Source organism: Drosophila mojavensis, unplaced genomic scaffold (assembly GCF_018153725.1).
Source record: "Drosophila mojavensis isolate 15081-1352.22 unplaced genomic scaffold, ASM1815372v1 contig_74, whole genome shotgun sequence".
In the NCBI taxonomy this organism is placed as follows: Eukaryota; Metazoa; Arthropoda; class Insecta; order Diptera; family Drosophilidae; genus Drosophila; species Drosophila mojavensis.
Window position 1 is genome coordinate 13,062,771 of NW_025318899.1, and position 19,597 is coordinate 13,082,367.

Consider the following 19,597-nt stretch of genomic DNA (forward strand, 5'->3'; position numbering starts at 1 on the left):
CGAATTGATTGAAGATTTATGGTTTCAACTAGGAATACACAATGAACGATCAAGAAACCCAAAACACACACACAGTTTGAATGACATTAATTGAAAGTCGACAAATCGATGCAGCTGAAGCAGTTCAAGCACCAGCTACAACTAAAACAACAACAGCAACAACAATAATAATATGATAGGCCTGGCATGCGCCAAAGAGTTCAACTATATGCAATAACCTTGAAACCTATTTATATACAGCTAGCGGAACTGGGGCTGGCTTTGGCTGGACAGTTAAGTGCGACCTTCGCTGGGTGCATCAAGCAAGGAATCAAGATTCGCACAGACTCCAGCGTAGAAACCGTTGTTTAAGCCACATAACTGGATCTCTCTCGGTCTGTCGCTCTGCCTCTCTCTCTCAGAGGCATTGTGTTCTGTGCTCTATAATAAAAGAGCTAATACAGGGCATTACTGAATGCAATTATGCCAGCACAATTATGCAGCCACAGCGTAGCCTCAGCTCAGCTCAGTTCCCAAGCCAAGGCAAAGCAGTCTCTATTCTCTTCTACTACTACAGCTGAGAACTTGAGTCTAAAAGTTTTCAATTCGTGTCAAAGTTGTTTTTTATGTCGCTGTACTTAAACCTAAAATCCAGTCTAATAGAAAGTTGTCCAGACGCTCTTCTTCTTCACGAAAACATCTTTACTTCAATTTTAATAGTCAAAACAAAACATTTTATGGTCACAGTGAAACTTAGCCATGAAAAGCCCAAAAAAAAAGGTTGCTACAATCATTTGAATAATGTTGCTAAAAACCAAAATGAAAAAAAAACCATAAACTTATAATTTATTAGCCAAAAATTTTAACGTTTTGTTGCTTTTTATATTTATTATTTTTTATGTCCTAAACTCATTGAAAATGGGTAAACAGGGTACATTACTTTGGTTAAACTGTATGTGACGGGTAGAAGGAGGCGTGACGAAGACATAAAGTATAATAAGAATGTCTGAAGATTTACGACTGAAGCCTGAATCAGACTTTAGCTGTCTCCTCTTTCTCTTTCTCTCTCTTTCTCTTTATTTTGTTGTCTATATTCTAATGCCCTAGAATCAACATATTTTGGTAGACAAAAAAAAGTACATGAAGTTGTCCCTTTGAATATCTTTCTAAATACTTCTATAACTATAAAGATACTCATTTTAAATAGGCATGTCATATTCTTTAGGGTATCTCCTAGCACTCTTATTTTTTATTTAATTTTTGTTTTCGTTTTTATTGTCTTTTCTTTTTTTCTTTGAGTACTTTGCACTGTTTTCTTATTTAGGCCACGCGGCTGTCACCAAGGCTTGCGTTCAATTCAAATTATTTGGCAAGTCGAGCACGCAGCCCATTTCAAATTTTCAACGCGCGCGTATTCCCTCCACATAAGAAATACCCAAAAAAAAAAAAAAAATTAAATAAATATATAAAAGCCAAACAAAACTCAACTTTATTTGGTTGATAAATTCGGCAGCTGTTTAACAGTTTATATTTTGGGTGTCAAGCGGCAGCCACAGAAACAACTACTAACTGTTCCGCAAATCAATTAGGCATTATAAAATACATAAATAGTTTGGTTTATGGCCTCAAAGCACGCGCCACATTTGTTTGAATTCATTCATCAATCATAAGGCTTCTATCATGCAGTCTCAGAGCATTTAGCTTCTGCCATAAATTCGCTAGAAGACCTAAACTAAGACCTAATCTGTGAATCATATGATTATGTTTTCTATTTCGTGAGCAATGGGGATCAATATTTCCACGACCTTCTAGCATCGAGTGTCATAGCAATCAGCTTTTGTCATGCAGTTGTATTATCATTATATCTCAAACATTCACTGAAAGAGTTTAGCACAGTTTCATAATCATTCATAAGGCTATGCCTAGATGTACAGATGTACCGAGTGTCATATCATTCAGCTTTTGTCATGCAGTCTCAGATCATTTTGCTTCTGCCAGACATTCGCTGAAGAATCATATGATTTCTGTGAATCATATGAGTATGTTGCTTATTTCGTAAGCAATGAGGATCAATATTTACACAACCTTAATATTATTCAGTCTTTGGCAATGATGTAACTTTCAGCTAGTTTCATAGCAATCAGCTTTTGTCATGCAGTTGTATTATCTCAAGTTTCATGTTTTGTCTCTCAATCATTCTTCTGCTGAAGAATCATATGATTTCTGTGAATCATATGATTGTGTTGTCGAAATATTAGTCAATCTTTGGCATTTATGTACCTTCTATTGAGTCTCGTAGCATTCAGCTTTTGTCATGCATCTGCCTTAGCTCAAGATTCAAGTTTCGTTCGATAATAGTTATCGAAACCGATAAAAAGTTTTCGAAACCGATAACAAAGTTATCGAAGCCGATAACAAAGTTATCGAAACCGATAACAAAGTTATCGAAACTGATAACAAAGTTATCGAAACCGATAACAAAGTTCTCGAAACTGATAACAAGTTATCGAAACCGATAACAAAGTTATCGAAACCGATAACAAAGTTATCGAAACCGATAACAAAGTTATCGAAACCGATAACAAAGTTATCGAAACCGATAACAACGTTATCGAAACCGATAACAAAGTTATCAATATTATTTCTTATGGAACTCGATTGCTCGATTGCATATGAGAATGGGTCTATTTCGTAAGCAATGAGGATCAGTATTTACACAACCTTCATATTATTCAGTCTTTGGCAATGATGTAACTTTCACCTAGTTCCATAGCAATCAGCTTTTGTCATGCAGTTGTATTATCTCAAGTTTCACGTTTTGTCTCTCCATCATTCTTCTGCTGAAGAATCATATGATTTCTGTGAATCATATGATTGTGTTGTCTATTTAGTAAGCAATGAGGATCATTACAAAGTTATCGAATTACAAAGTTACCGAACTGAGGGCTTGATGGGTTGATCTAGCTTACATCAAGTTCATTCGCTGAAGAATGATATGATTATCAAAAATCGATAACAAAGTTATCGAAATCGATAACAAAGTTATCGAAATCGATAACAAAGTTATCGAAATCGATAACAAAGTTATCAAAATCGATAACAAAGTTATCGAAATCGATAACAAAGTTATCGAAACCGAACTGAGTGCTTGATGGGTTGATCTAGCTTACATCAAGTGTCATAGCAATCAGCTTTTGTCATGCAGTTGTATTATCTCTCAAACATTCACTGAAAGAGTTTAGCACAGTTTCATAATCATCCATAAGGGTATGCCTAGATGTACCATCCACCGAGTGTCATATCATTCAGCTTTTGTCATGCAGTCTCAGAGCATTTTGCTTCTGCCAGATTTCGCTGTTCATTCGCTGAAGAATCATATGATTATCAAAAATCGATAACAAAGTTATCGAAATCGATAACAAAGTTATCAAAATCGATAACAAAGTTATCGAAATCGATAACAAAGTTATCGAAATCGATAACAAAGTTATCGAAACCGAACTGAGGGCTTGATGGGTTGATCTAGCTTACATCAAGTGTCATAGCAATCAGCTTTTGTCATGCAGTTGTATTATCTCGCAAACATTCACTGAAAGAGTTTAGCACAGTTTCATAATCATCCATAAGGGTATGCCTAGATGTACCATCCACCGAGTGTCATATCATTCAGCTTCTGTTATATAGTCCAGAGCATTTGCTTCTGCCTTAAATTCGCTAGAAGATCTAATCTAAGAGCATCTATATATCAGTGATCATGAATATGTTTTCTATTACATGAACAATCAATTCATATTATTCGAGTCTTGTCTACAGTCTACATCAAGTCTTGTAGCATTCAGCTTTTGTCATGCAGAGTCTCGTAGCAATCAGCTTTTGTCATGCAGCCGCCTTAACTCAAGTTTCGAATTTTGTTTTTATTCACTAGAAGAGTTAAGCACAGATTAAGAAATCATTCATAGGGCTATACCTTCTATTTAGCGAGTAAATCTGATCAATATTTCCACAAGTTGCCATAAATTCGCTAGAAGATCTAATCTAAGAGCATCTATATCAGTGATCATGAATATGTTTTATATTTCATGAACAATCAATTTATATTATTCAGTCTTTGGCATTGATGTACCTGATCGAGTCTTGTAGCATCCAGCTTTTGTCATGCAGAGTCTCGTAGCACTCAGCTTTTGTCATGCAGCTGCCCTAATTTAAGTATTGTTTTTGTTACATTCACTAGAAGAGTTAAGCCAGTTAATCACACGTTTCATATGACTATGCCTTTTATTTAGCGAGTAAATTCTGATCAATATTTTCCCAAGTTGTAACATCTACAAGTTGTGTAGGATGTACCATTCATCGAGTGTCATATCATTCAGCTTTTGTCAGTTATCTTCTGCCATAAATTCGCTAGAAGATCTAATCTAAGAGCATCTATGTATATATCAGTGATCATGAATATGTTTTCTATTTCATGAACAATGAACTATATTATTCAGTCTGTGGCATTGATGGCATTGATGAGCATAACCGATAAAAAGTTATCGAAATCGATAAAAAGTTATCGAAACCGATAAAAAGTTATCGAAATCGATAACAAAGTTATCGAAATCGATAACAAAGTTATCGAAATCGATAACAAAGTTATCGAAATCGATAACAAAGTTATCGAAATCGATAACAAAGTTATCGAAATCGATAACAAAGTTATCGAAATCGATAACAAAGTTATCAAAATCGATAACAAAGTTATCGAAATCGATAACAAAGTTATCGAAACCGAACTGAGTGCTTGATGGGTTGATCTAGCTTACATCAAGTGTCATAGCAATCAGCTTTTGTCATGCAGTTGTATTATCTCTCAAACATTCACTGAAAGAGTTAGCACAGTTTCATAATCATCCATAAGGGTATGCCTAGATGTACCATCCACCGAGTGTCATATCATTCAGCTTTTGTCATGCAGTCTCAGAGCATTTTGCTTCTGCCAGATTTCGCTGTTCATTCGCTGAAGAATTATATGATTTCTGTGAATCATATGAGCATGTTGCTTATTTCTTAACCAATGAGGATTTTGTCTTTGATGTAACTTGCATCGAGTGTCATAGCAATCAGCTTTTGTCATGCAGTTGTATTATCTCAAGTTTCAAGTTTTGTCTCTCAATCATTTTTCTGCTGAAGAATCATATGATTTCTGTGAATCATATGATTGTGTTGTCTATTTAGTAAGCAATGAGGATCATTACAAAGTTATCGAAATCGATAACATGAGGATCATTACAAAGTTATCGAAATCGATAACAAAGTTATCGAAATCGATAACAAAGTTATCGAAATCGATAACAAAGTTCTCGAAACCGAACTGAGTGCTTGATGGGTTGATCTAGCTTACATCAAGTGTCATAGCAATCAGCTTTTGTCATGCAGTTGTATTATCTCTCAAACATTCACTGAAAGAGTTTAGCACAGTTTCATAATCATCCATAAGGGTATGCCTAGAAGTACCATCCACCGAGTGTCATATCATTCAGATTTTGTCATGCAGTCTCAGAGCATTTTGCTTCTGCCAGATTTCGGTTCATTCGCTGAAGAATCATATGATTATTATCGAAATCGATAACGAAGTTATCGAAATCGATAACGAAGTTATCGAAACCGAACTGAGGGCTTGATGGGTTGATCTACAAGTTGTGTAGGATGTACCATCGAGTGTCATATCATTCAGCTTTTGTCAGTTATCTTCTGCCATAAATTCGCTAGAAGATCTAATCTAAGAGCATCTATGTATATATCAGTGATCATGAATATGTTTTCTATTTCATGAACAATGAACTATATTATTCAGTCTGTGGCATTGATGGCATTGATGAGCATAACCGATAAAAAGTTATCGAAATCGATAACAAAGTTATCGAAATCGATAACAAAGTTATCGAAATCGATAACAAAGTTATCGAAACCGAACTGAGTGCTTGATGGGTTGATCTAGCTTACATCAAGTGTCATAGCAATCAGCTTTTGTCATGCAGTTGTATTATCTCTCAAACATTCACTGAAAGAGTTTAGCACAGTTTCATAATCATCCATAAGGGTATGCCTAGATGTACCATCCACCGAGTGTCATATCATTCAGCTTTTGTCATGCAGTCTCAGAGCATTTTGCTTCTGCCAGATTTCGCTGTTCATTCGCTGAAGAATCATATGATTTCTGTGAATCATATGAGCATGTTGCTTATTTCTTAACCAATGAGGATCAATTTACACATCCTTCATATTATTCAGTCTTTGATGTAACTAGCATCGAGTGTCATAGCAATCAGCTTTTGTCATGCAGTTGTATTATCTCAAGTTTCAAGTTTTGTCTCTCAATCATTTTTCTGCTGAAGAATCATATGATTTCTGTGAATCATATGATTGTGTTGTCTATTTAGTAAGCAATGAGGATCATTACAAAGTTATCGAAATCGATAACATGAGTATCATTACAAAGTTATCGAAATCGATAACAAAGTTATCGAAATCGATAACAAAGTTATCGAAATCGATAACAAAGTTAAACACAGTTTCTTAATCATTCATAGGGCTATACCTTCTATTTAGCGAGTAAATCTGATCAATATTTCCACAAGTTGACATCTACAAATTGGTAGATGTACCATCCATCGAGTGTCATATCATTCAGCTTCTGTCATATAGTCCAGAGCATTTGCTTCTGCCTTAAATTCGCTAGAAGATCTAATCTAAGAGCATCTATATATCAGTGATCATGAATATGTTTTCTATTACATGAACAATCAATTCATATTATTCGAGTCTTGTCTACAGTCTACATCAAGTCTTGTAGCATTCAGCTTTTGTCATGCAGAGCACTCAGCTTTTGTCATGCAGCTGCCCTAATTTAAGTATTGCTTTTGTTACATTCACTAGAAGAGTTAAGCCAGTTAATCACACGTTTCATATGACTATGCCTTTTATTTAGCGAGTAAATTCTGATCAATATTTTCCCAAGTTGTAACATCTACAAGTTGTGTAGGATGTACCATTCATCGAGTGTCATATCATTCAGCTTTTGTCAGTTATCTTCTGCCATAAATTCGCTAGAAGATCTAATCTAAGAGCATCTATGTATATATCAGTGATCATGAATATGTTTTCTATTTCATGAACAATGAACTATATTATTCAGTCTGTGGCATTGATGGCATTGATGAGCATAACCGATAAAAAGTTATCGAAATCGATAAAAAGTTATCGAAACCGATAAAAAGTTATCGAAATCGATAACAAAGTTATCGAAATCGATAACAAAGTTATCGAAATCGAGAACAAAGTTATCGAAATCGATAACAAAGTTATCGAAATCGATAACAAAGTTATCGAAATCGATAACAAAGTTATCGAAACCGAACTGAGTGCTTGATGGGTTGATCTAGCTTACATCAAGTGTCATAGCAATCAGCTTTTGTCATGCAGTTGTATTATCTCTCAAACATTCACTGAAAGAGTTTAGCACAGTTTCATAATCATCCATAAGGGTATGCCTAGATGTACCATCCACCGAGTGTCATATCATTCAGCTTTTGTCATGCAGTCTCAGAGCATTTTGCTTCTGCCAGATTTCGGTTCATTCGCTGAAGAATCATATGATTATTATCGAAATCGATAACAAAGTTATCGAAACCGAACTGAGGGCTTGATGGGTTGATCTACAAGTTGTGTAGGATGTACCATCGAGTGTCATATCATTCAGCTTTTGTCAGTTATCTTCTGCCATAAATTCGCTAGAAGATCTAATCTAAGAGCATCTATGTATATATCAGTGATCATGAATATGTTTTCTATTTCATGAACGATAACAAAGTTATCGAAATCGATAACAAAGTTATCGAAATCGATAACAAAGTTATCGAAATCGATAACAAAGTTATCGAAATCGATAACAAAGTTATCGAAATCGATAACAAAGTTATCGAAATCGATAACAAAGTTATCGAAATCGATAACAAAGTTCTCGAAACCGAACTGAGTGCTTGATGGGTTGATCTAGCTTACATCAAGTGTCATAAATCAGCTTTTGTCATGCAGTTGTATTATCTCTCAAACATTCACTGAAAGAGTTTAGCACAGTTTCATAATCATCCATAAGGGTATGCCTAGAAGTACCATCCACCGAGTGTCATATCATTCAGCTTTTGTCATGCAGCCATCTTAACTCAAGTTTCGAATTTTGTTTTTATTCACTAGAAGAGTTAAGCACAGATTAAGAAATCATTCATAGGGCTATACCTTCTATTTAGCGAGTAAATTCTGATCAATATTTTCCCAAGTTGTAACATCTACAAGTTGTGTAGGATGTACCATTCATCGAGTGTCATATCATTCAGCTTTTGTCAGTTATCTTCTGCCATAAATTCGCTAGAAGATCTAATCTAAGAGCATCTATGTGTATATCAGTGATCATGAATATGTTTTCTATTTCATGAACAATGAACTATATTATTCAGTCTGTGGCATTGATGGCATTGATGAGCATAACCAATAAAAAGTTATCGAAATCGATAAAAAGTTATCGAAACCGATAACAAAGTTATCGAAATCGATAACAAAGTTATCGAAATCGATAACTTTGTTATTTTGTTTTTATTCACTAGAAGAGTTAAGCACAGATTAAGAAATCATTCATAGGGCTATACCTTCTATTTAGCGAGTAAATTCTGATCAATATTTTCCCAAGTTGTAACATCTACAAGTTGTGTAGGATGTACCATTCATCGAGTGTCATATCATTCAGCTTTTGTCAGTTATCTTCTGCCATAAATTCGCTAGAAGATCTAATCTAAGAGCATCTATGTGTATATCAGTGATCATGAATATGTTTTCTATTTCATGAACAATGAACTATATTATTCAGTCTGTGGCATTGATGGCATTGATGAGCATAACCAATAAAAAGTTATCGAAATCGATAAAAAGTTATCGAAATCGATAACAAAGTTATCGAAACCGATAACAAAGTTATCGAAATCGATAACAAAGTTATCGAAATCGATAACAAAGTTATCGAAATCGATAACAAAGTTATCGAAATCGATAACAAAGTTATCGAAATCGATAACAAAGTTATCGAAATCGATAACAAAGTTATCGAAATCGATAACAAAGTTATCGAAATCGATAACAAAGTTATCGAAATCGATAACAAAGTTATCGAAACCGAACTGAGTGATTGATGGGTTGATCTAGCTTACATCAAGTGTCATAGCAATCAGCTTTTGTCATGCAGTTGTATTATCTCTCAAACATTCACTGAAAGAGTTTAGCACAGTTTCATAATCATCCATAAGGGTATGCCTAGAAGTACCATCCACCGAGTGTCATATCATTCAGCTTTTGTCATGCAGTCTCAGAGCATTTTGCTTCTGCCAGATTTCGCTGTTCATTCGCTGAAGAATCATATGATTTCTGTGAATCAGATGAGCATGTTGCTTATTTCGTAACCAATGAGAATCAATATTTACACAACCTTCATATTATTCAGTCAGAATCATATGATTTCTGAGAATCATATGATTGTGTTGTCGAATAATTAGTCAATCTTTGGCATTTATGTACCTTCTATTTGAGTCTCGTAGCATTTAGCTTTTGTCATGCATCTGCCGTAGCTCAAGATTCAAGTTTCGTTCGATAAAAGTTATCGAAACCGATAACAAAGTTATCGAAACCGATTATTTCTTATGGAACTCGATTGCTCGATTGCATATGAGAATGTGTCTATTTCGTAAGCAATGAGGATCAGTATTTACACAACCTTCATATTATTCAGTCTTTGGCAATGATGTAACTTTCACCTAGTTCCATAGCAATCAGCTTTTGTCATGCAGTTGTATTATCTCAAGTTTCACGCTTTGTCTCTCAATCATTCTTCTGCTGAAGAATCATATGATAACAAAGTTATCGAAATCGATAACAAAGTTATCGAAATCAATAACAAAGTTATCGAAATCGATAACAAAGTTATCGAAATCGATAACAAAGTTATCGAAATCGATAACAAAGTTATCGAAATCGATAACAAAGTTGTCGAAATCGATAACAAAGTTATCGAAATCGATAACAAAGTTATCGAAATCGATAACAAAGTTATCGAAACCGAACTGAGTGCTTGATGGGTTGATCTAGCTTACATCAAGTGTCATAGCAATCAGCTTTTGTCATGCAGTTGTATTATCTCTCAAACATTCACTGAAAGAGTTTAGCACAGTTTCATAATCATCCATAAGGGTATGCCTAGAAGTACCATCCACCGAGTGTCATATCATTCAGCTTTTGTCATGCAGTCTCAGAGCATTTTGCTTCTGCCAGATTTCGCTGTTCATTCGCTGAAGAATCATATGATTTCTGTGAATCATATGATTGTGTTGTCTATTTCGAAAGCAATGAGGATCAATATTTCCACAAGCGTGTGGAAATATTGCAAATCTTTGGCATTTATGTACCTTCTATTGAGTCTCGTAGCATTCAGCTTTTGTCATGCAGTGGTATTATCTCAAGTTTCTTGTTTTGTCTCTCAAGCATTCACTTAAAGAGTTTAGCACAGTTTCACAACCTTCATATTATTCAGTCTTTGGCAGAGAAGTTGTGCACAGTTTCATACGTATATATTTATATATAGTAAGTCAGGGCTTCTGTGAGTTTGAGCAGAGTAAATAGAGATCGATAAATGCAGCAAATGTCTGCAAATATCCATTGTATAGATGAAGGATGCACAGATCTTAGAGGAAAGAAAGTGGACAGCATTTGAATATATTAACTTTCTGTGACCTTACTTAATACCTTAATACTTAATACCTGAATAGTCCTCATCAGTATAAAATCCTCATTATTTTTTGTCAAACTCTCGTTGTCAATTCAGACAAAAACAAATTACAATGAATTACCTTCAATTGGCTTAAAACGTTGAACGCTAACTAAAGCCAAAAATATTACTTTAGTTAAGTTAACAATGCACGTAATGTCGGTAGCTTCGATTGAGCTGAGAAGTCTTTATGGTTGACATAAACCCAAGTTCAGGAAATTGTCGAACTGCATTTGATTTTATTTGTCTAGGGACTATATACAACGAGTATATAGATTAATAGCTATGCAAGTTGTTGGCTGTTTGTTCCGTTGGCTTGGCCAAATTGCCGCCCATGACCACGAATCCAATGCCAGGGCCCGCCTTGTAGCTCAGCTCGTGATAGCCCGCATCATCGTAGTATGAATATTTGCCCAGCACAATGCCAGAGTCATCCGTGTGCTGGCTGTGGGACATGTGTTGAGTGCTAAAATCAAAATTCTGTGGCTGCCGCGGCGCTGGTGAAGGTGTTGGCGTTGGTGGAGGTGCTGCATCAGGCTGCAGCCAGCCCCACTTGGCATTCCGGGATAACGATTGCGTGCTGGCATATGGCCATTGCTGGGATTGTTGTCGTTGGTGTTGTTGTTGCTGCTGTTGGTATGCTGCTGGTATCTCATAGTTGGGTGACAGATCGTTTGTTTGCACAGCAACGTCCGTGTTGTAAGCGTAGCTCTGGCCATTCAACTCTATGTAAACCTGTGCGCCCTGCACTAGGCACAGCCAGCTGGTCAGGCAGAGCAAATGCAGCGAATGCAACAATCGGCGGCTCATTCTAAAGACTGAAAGTGAAGACAGCTGAGTGCTTCTTTATATATAACCCACTGTAACCACAATGAGCAACCACTTGGCATAGACACGCACAAATGTATTATGTATTTAGCATAAATAGTGTTACAGTTACAGTTACAGCTGAAACCACGCGCAACCGCAGTTGACACCGTTTCAGTTACTTATCTTAGTTGCGAGCACTTACTTAACTAACAACTATTAGCTATCCAACTACAACTAGTTATTGCCTTCTAGTGCTCCCTGGAGGCGGCCAGCTCGGCCATCTCGTCCTGGCGCAGTGCCTCCGATGGTGACAATGCGACTCGTCCGCCAAGTGGCAAAATATCTATGTTCTGCACATGAGCTCGGACACTTTGGCCTGGTGGCAGACCCACATACCATTTGCCCACATTCCTAATGATCGTGGAGTCGCGATGTCGTTGCACCCACTCTCGATCCCGATCAATTTCCAGTATGCGATGATTGGTGGTCACCAGCGGGGGCAGGGAGCCACCCACATCATCATCATTCAGATTGTAATTGTCATCCGGTCCACTAGCTGCGCTGCCTGATCCAGTGGCTATGCCTTCAGCGGAAGCTAAGCCACCTATACCTCCTCCTCCTCCTCCTCCACCAGCCCCACTAAATCTATTGCGATTTCTTGATCCACTTGCATTGAGGCGATTCGTGCTTGTGGCACCTCGATTTCTGCTGCCTGCAGAGCTGCTCTCTCTGTATCCACCACCGCCCCCGCCAACTCCACCGCCACCTCCGCTTCTACTTCCTCCTCCTCCATTATATCTACCTCCTCCGCCTCCTCCAGTTCCAGAATTTCCTCCTCCATCATATCTGCCGCCACCTCCACCTCCAGCTCCGCCTCCATTTCCACCACCTCCATCATATCTGGTGCTGCCTCTTTGCGAGCTGCCTGCCGCATAGCCTCTTCGATCAGACTTCACACCATCTGCAGTTGCAGATCCACCGGAGTTGCTGTTCAATTCAATGTCATCTTCAGCATTATCTAACCCGTTTCCAGCTACTCTTATATCTGTCTTTCCTCCAGCTTTTAAGTAATCTGTGCCAGCTCCTCCGCCGCCAATTCGCCCTCTACCACCACCTCCACCGTCACCACTTGGTCCACTAGCTCCACTTGTTCCTGAACCACCAATACCACTGGCACCACTGCCACTACCACCAACACTGCTCCCACTGCCACCACCGCCTCCGCCCAATTTCCCGCCCGCTCCCCGACCAAAATCATTAGCCAATCGGAAATCCGTGTCGCTTAGTCGAAAGTCCGCTACGGAGGGATTTATGTGAGTACCAGGTCCCACTCTATTTTTCACCACTCGGTAGCCAATGCCCGCCCCAGCTATATACTCCACAGTGCGCTGCACGCCTTTGTCGTCCAGGAAGGAGTAGGTGCCGCGCACTAATCCATCTGGAGCACGACTCTCGGCACGTCGATGATCCGGACCAGCTGCAATCAGCTTGTAGGTGCCCGCCGGACCCCGCTGTACGGACATTTTGCCACGAGTCTTGGGATGCGCCTTGTACAGCGGACTGGAGTAGCCGACACTAACGGGATTATCAGGTACCGCATTGGAAATCTCAAAGCCCGTTCCAGCGCCAGCAGCATAACGCACGCTGTGCCGCTCACCCACATCATCCAAATAGGAGTAGAGACCTGGATGAAAGAGTCAAAATATAAATGAGAAGCTCTTGTGCAGCTTACTCTACCTACCTCTTATTCTATTGTTGGCATCATTCTCCTCGCTGCGAGACTGATCCGACGAGCGATAGCTGAAGCTGTAGGAGGGATCATCGTAGGGATCGGCGAGGGGATCATCGGGACTGCCACGTGGAAGTACCGGATACTGTGCCAAATCCATTTTACGATGTATTTTCGGTCCATTCACGCGAAAGCTGTGAAAAATTCGACATTCAATTAGCTGCTGAGCTATGATTAGCTAATTGCACTGGGAATCAAGATGCCAGATTGGGTAACGGCCGGGCTGACTGCTAAAATCGCTCGCCTGCTCCCATAAGCAATAACAATTCTGAATGCTATCTGATAATCGTGGCAATCGAACTGATGACGTCTGCTATTACCACATGCCTCGTCGGGTATTCTCTATCAATTTCCATTCTACTTTTTATCTTTCGGCTGTGCATCTTAATGAATTTTCCGATTGCCATGTTTCGCTTACAATTTGTTAACGGCTTTTTGTATACTCGTTCGACAAGTAAAAAGATGTGTATATCGGTTTTACTAGTAAGTTCTATATGACTGTACGAATACTCATGATCGAATCTTAAGATTCAACAAACGAAGAAATTCAATATGTCTATTGCTGTTGACCCTCTCTATAACGAGAACCACATATCAACTGTTTTGGAAACATGAACGAGTATCGCACAGTCGTTTACTGATTGATCTCGTCTTCTGTTTCATTTGTTTGTTTTCCCAACTACCGGAGATTGCCACAAAACACCTTAAAATTGTATCGAACAAACGGCAACAACAAACGTTTAGGCAACCGACAACAACAACAGTTGAACGTTTTTTATTGTTTGCACTTCCCCTGACCACCGTCTATGGGCATCTCAAATGCTTTTAGAATCGACTCTGAGTGTGAAGCCCTCCCCTGGCCCCTTGGCACGCTTCAGTGGCGCTACGCCCGCTCGCACCTGTCGTATCGCTGATATACGAGACCGAGCAGATAACTTAACTTGGCTACCACACTTTAATTTAGCCAACTGCCAGCCACCTCCTACTTCTTCTTCCTCATCTTGTTTATGTGTTCGGCTTACTCACCCACGTGGTCCGGCTGTATAGACGGTCTCTTCGATCTGTCCGCTCGCTGGACTACGCGAACCATAACGACCTCGCACGATGTTGTCCGGAGTGCCAGAGGCGCTGTGATAGTAGCCGCCAATGTCATCATTTGCATGTCTATCCAAAACAGTAATTGCGTATGTTGCCCATGCGTGGTAAGGCAGAAAGAGACACAGAGAGATAGAGAGGGAGCGAGAGAGAGATAGGTAGAATAATACACAGCAAACAGTTACTCATTGCAAAATGGCATTAAAATAGGTGTTAAAGCTGGCAAAAGGAGCCAGAGCGTGATACGAACTTTACCTGAGCTAAGGTGTAAAAAACTATAGACTAAATGAGCTATACACTAAATATGCTAAACCCGTTGGGTAAATGTTTATAATAACTAAATTATTTATTATAAGTAATATTTAAAAATATAGATATGCATATGTATCGTTGGCAAAAAAATTTAAATATTTATTAAGATCAATTATCAAATCAAATTATTCAGATGACTGACCCACTTTCGAATGAAATATACAAAGCAGTGGATAATATTATTATGCACTAATTATTCTTTTCCATTGTTTCTATCCAGAGGGACTTACGAGTGGAGAGCTGTCAGTTCAATAAGTATAGTAATCAACATAGCTGCAAGCTTATTTTCCCTTCTCATTTTGAGATCGAACCTCATAATCAAGCAAGGTTAAAGCTTCACTTTGTTCTGATTCCCTAATTTCTTCTTAAAACTCATCTGTCGCTCGAAGCAGTGGCATCATTTCTCAAAACGCATAGCCGAGGCATACGAGAGTAGTCAGAAGAATGTGGTAATTTCACTAGTTGTTATGAATCATAATACAAATAATATAATTAATATTAATATTTTATTCTTCCATCTAAATTTGGAAGATTTTCTCATTCAATAATTATTCTACAAAAATTGCTCACAGAATTTTCACCAGCTAAATCACATTTCATTAGTCCACATGCTCATCGCACATTCTCTATCTTTCATCATTCTTTACCCAACACTTGGTAGAATTTTAAGAAACTATTTAATTAACTCATAATATTTTTACTACATATTATTTAAATATATATATTTTTTAATTGTCCTTAAATTCTCTTCACAGTTTATGTATTTTGGGCTATACCGAAATTGAAACGATCCATCGGCATTGATGGTATTATATTCGATTTCAGCTAAGACAGGATCACTGAATTGGCCAAATGCAGCGCATAAAAGCCAAAGCAGGCGCAACATTTCCATAAATTTTGCAATTCAAATGGCTTGCAGCTGGGCTAAACAACTATAAACGCCAATTAGACGCGCATCCTGCAAAGACACACGCGCACACACTGAGAGGGACACTGGTACAGGTAGTCAGCTGTATAATGGAAGCACGAAATGCAGCGACAAGAACAACACGACGGCTGGCGACTGAATGCGCCAGAGCGTTAGATCTTTGTATTTAAATACAATTCTCAGGCGAGGCAGCCAACGGTGGCCAGCTAAGCTCAACTCGGCAGCAGCAGTAGTAGTAGCACCAGCAGCAGCAGCAGCAGCAGCAGCACAAGCAGCTGCCACTTGTCTCACCTGACCACCCACCCACAAAAGTGGCAAGCCACGAAGATGAAAACAACATTTGTGTGCAAATTGCGTTACAAGACAAACAGAAGAGAGCAGAGGAGGGGAGAAGAGGGAAGGGTGAGCAGAGATATTGCAGGTGAGAGAATTTGTTCTAATGATGGACACGCAAGTGGATTGTTCTGTTAGCTGCTAGCTGCAAGCTGTAAGCTGCATGCCCGTTGCTTGGCCAACAATGCCTCGTCGAGTGTGCCTTGTTCAGTAAATTGCAGAACAGGAGAAGATTGGCAACAAAATAGAAAGAATAGTCGTGTCCAGCTGTCCACCTGTCTCTCTGTCTGTCAATTAGTTCTACGGCTGTTGCTGTGTCGTGCTTTGGCTTCCTGCTTGTTGACAATTTCTTCGGTTGCACGTGATCTATGCCACAAGCATTTCCTGTGCATTGAACCTGCCGCTGGCTGAGCGGGCAATTTGCAGTTGGGCCACGCCCACTCAGGCAGCCTCCATCATCTTTGGCCATTATAAATTTGCAGCGCTACGGAGTCTAGGTCAGTGTCTTAGCTGCAATTTTCTTTTCGTCTTGTTGCAATTAAAGGCAATTACGCCTTGGCCAGGGCAGGAAGAGTCTAGCCGCTCTGTAGTTCAAACACTTGCACAGTGGGACCATTCATTGAAATAGCAAAGATTTATAGAACTCTAAAGCACAGTGTGCAAGAATTCAATTTGAAATTCTCGTTCTTAAATTTAGGGGTAATAATTCTTATGCAAAGTGCTCCACTGTGCGGCTATAGTCACAATTTCCGCCTAGGATGTGCCCAAACCGAAAAAAAAAATGTTTATCCAACCTTTTTTAATGAGTCCAATTAGCGAGTGCCGTAGCTAAAACTAGTTATTGGCCATTGTTCTCTGTCTTACAAAGAGCAGCAGCAAAATATGTCAAACATTTTGATTAGAACTTTGGGCAGAGGGCGCAGCTAGAACGAAAGACTTAAGACACAAACGTGGCATCTTGGTTCGCTGCTCATGATTTACTGACCCACAAGCTGTCCAAATGTGTGTGTTATGACTGCCGCATGCGAACTCATATCTTGATTAGAGTTTAGTACGAATTCCATTTACTCTAGTTGAATATGCTAATTTTTGGTATGCGGAAGAGTTTTTGGCTCCATCTATTGACCAATTGTGCAGTCAAATGGAGCAGCAATGGGGGGAGGCAACAATGTGAATTGAAATGGAATATGAGCAGTTGATGGATGAAACAATGGAAATGAAACAATCGACGCCACTGAACGCCGTTAAGGACAAGTTGTTGACTGAAATGAATGAAACATTTGGAGGCAATTGCACGCATGGGAAATGTGCAACCAGTTGCAACTGTTGTTGTTGTTGTTGCAGTTATTGCCATTGAACCACATACCCATAGAGCAAAACTGGAAATTCATATGCGTTTTCACTGCCAACAACAACAGCCAGCAGCTGCAATCGAGAGGAAGGCCATCAGCCAGCAATCCTGTAATTTCTCGGGAAAGTGAAAATGCTTTCGTTTTCGTTGAAAATTTTGCCAGCCAGTCAATAGACAGCGAGTGGCCGAGGCGTTCAGTTCGATTAGAGCGCATCAATCAAAGCAGCATGAAAATTACACAACTCCTGCATATGCTAGCCGTAATAGCGTCCATTACGTCTTTGGAGTACGTGATACGCTATGAGGCGAAGAAGAAGCGCTGCTTGAACCCGCCACGCACGGCCAGGCGAGTGGAGTCGGTGATCAGGGACTGCCAAGACGAGGTCAAGAATAAGCTGGTGACAGGTAAGGCTTGCAACTGATGCCTGAGCATGTTGAGTGATATGAAACGCACTCCAATAGAGGCCTATGAGATACTGAAGGAGCAGGTGTCACAGGTGCAGCCACCGCTGCATACGGACGATGACAGCGTGGAGTTCATTGAGTCGATAGACTGGCCACCCGTCCACAGCGAAATACACTTACAGCACAGCTCCGAAGAGGCGCCACCCAATGCCAGCCACTACGAGTACATTGTCTACGATGAGCCCGAGCCCCGACGTCGCATGGCTCGGCTCGTGCGCAGTATCAAGCGTCTGGACGTGGCCAGTGCGGGCATCTATCATCCCACGCTGGTGCCACTCGAAGATAAGCGCATAGCGGGCGTAAGTACTTCGGATTCGACTTTTCATTAACTCCAACAGATTTTTGCATTACGGCAATTAAGTTCAATGGCAGAACAGACGAAGTGCAACAAACGCCACTTGCCATTGATTTGCCGTGTGCAATTAAAAGCATGTAAGAATTTGGCAAACGGGTATAGCCAACGGGGTGTTACACTGCTAAGGGTACTCTCTATAAAAAAAATTGAGCAGGATGAAATTTCAGTGGCGATATTTTTGTCGAGTTTAGCTAAGAATAATACCCAGGAAAACTAAAATGAATCACAGTGGACCCATATACTCTCTTTTATTTGAATAACAGAGAATAAGGAGACACAGCGCCTTCTTCATTCTCAACTGCCAAAATGTCAAATTCCTTAAAACCAATATACCCTCCTCACTATGGAGTGAGTGTACAAAAGTCAGGGTTGCTGCTGAAGCTAGACAATTGAAAGAAAAGCGCAGTTGCAGTCGTTGCCGTTGTCGTTGTCGTTGCTGTTGCAGTTGCAACTTTTTGTTCTCACACCGCACGCTAAATTTGATGGCTGAAAATTGGATTTTATGTTTGCATTTAATACACATTAGCTGCATTTTATGCATCAGCAAATTGAATGCGGCTTACGAATACATTTTTTGATTGTGTGTGTGTGTGTGGGTTTTTTTTTTTTTGTAATTTTCTTTCAGTGTCTGCTGCACTGCGTCTATGCGAGGAACAACGCCATTGACAAGAACGGCTGGCCGACGCTGGACGGACTGGTTGGCTTTTACTCGGAAGGCGTACATGAGCACGGCTTTTTTATGGCCACATTGCGATCCGTTAATCTCTGTCTGCGGGCCATGACCAATAAATATCACGTGAGTCGTCGCGATCTCCCGCAGAAAGGCGAAAGCTGCGATTTGGCCTTCGATGTGTTTGACTGCATATCAGATCAGATAACAGGATATTGCCTGGATCAATATAGTAAATATTAAGTGGACATTAAATTACTAAATGTTGGCTAGTTGTATAAGTATTTTGTTAAGTTAGTCTGAAGATTATATCATTTTCTCCAGCTTCATTTATTGCATATTGTTGAAAGCTATTAAATTATTATAATGGTAGAGCGCTTCTAAAAAATGTTTACCGTGCTTTAATGTGCCATAACAGAAAATGCGCATACATTCTTATTTAATTTATAATACATACAAAATTCAGTTTAATATATAAAGAAACAATATTATTTACTGTTTCGTTGCTTTTTAGTTTTAAACCTGTCTGTCTTTTGCTAGTGCCATCTATTGTATGTTGCCAGCAACTGCATATTGCACTATTGTATACAAGCGTTAGATGGCGCCAGTGTGTCTCCTAAGTATGCATAGTTTGCCGTCTGTGAGCTTGCCATAATAGGCACCA

At 39.2% G+C, this 19,597-nt stretch overlaps 3 protein-coding genes across 3 annotated transcripts; 1 reads left to right on the forward strand and 2 right to left on the reverse strand.

The window, feature by feature from the left end:
- Positions 1–11,044: 11,044 nt before the first annotated feature.
- Positions 11,045–11,635, reverse strand: LOC6582309. The gene has a single exon (XM_002007976.3). The coding sequence runs from the start codon at positions 11,633–11,635 to the stop codon at positions 11,102–11,104; it is 534 nt and encodes a 177-aa protein (XP_002008012.1). The 3' UTR covers positions 11,045–11,101.
- Positions 11,636–11,708: 73 nt separating this feature from the next.
- LOC6582310 (fibroin heavy chain) lies at positions 11,709–15,886 on the reverse strand. The gene is made up of 4 exons (XM_002007977.4): positions 15,608–15,886; positions 14,451–14,588; positions 13,377–13,558; positions 11,709–13,319 (listed from the first exon to the last, which is right to left on the reverse strand). Exons 1-4 carry the CDS (start codon positions 15,721–15,723, stop codon positions 11,884–11,886), a joined length of 1,872 nt encoding a protein of 623 aa, XP_002008013.2. The 5' UTR covers positions 15,724–15,886; the 3' UTR covers positions 11,709–11,883.
- A 1,748-nt stretch (positions 15,887–17,634) lies between these two features.
- On the forward strand, positions 17,635–19,541 carry LOC6582311. The gene is given in 2 exon segments (XM_044010402.1): positions 17,635–18,207; positions 18,889–19,541. Coding segments are annotated over 2 exon segments (825 nt in total). The 5' UTR covers positions 17,635–17,670; the 3' UTR covers positions 19,177–19,541.
- Positions 19,542–19,597: the final 56 nt, after the last annotated feature.

Bases quoted from the DNA above. Each gene is read 5' to 3' on its own strand.
- LOC6582309 (XM_002007976.3), bottom strand. From the start codon at position 11,635: ATGAGCCGCCGATTGTTGCATTCGCTGCATTTGCTCTGCCTGACCAGC.
- LOC6582310 (XM_002007977.4), bottom strand. From the start codon at position 15,723: ATGGAAATGTTGCGCCTGCTTTGGCTTTTATGCGCTGCATTTGGCCAA. The intron at 13,559-14,450 runs GTGAGTAAGCCG...AATTTTTCACAG, and splicing joins TATACAGCCGGACCACGTGG to CTTTCGCGTGAATGGACCGA. The intron at 13,320-13,376 runs GTAGGTAGAGTA...TCTTTCATCCAG, and splicing joins TGCCAACAATAGAATAAGAG to GTCTCTACTCCTATTTGGAT.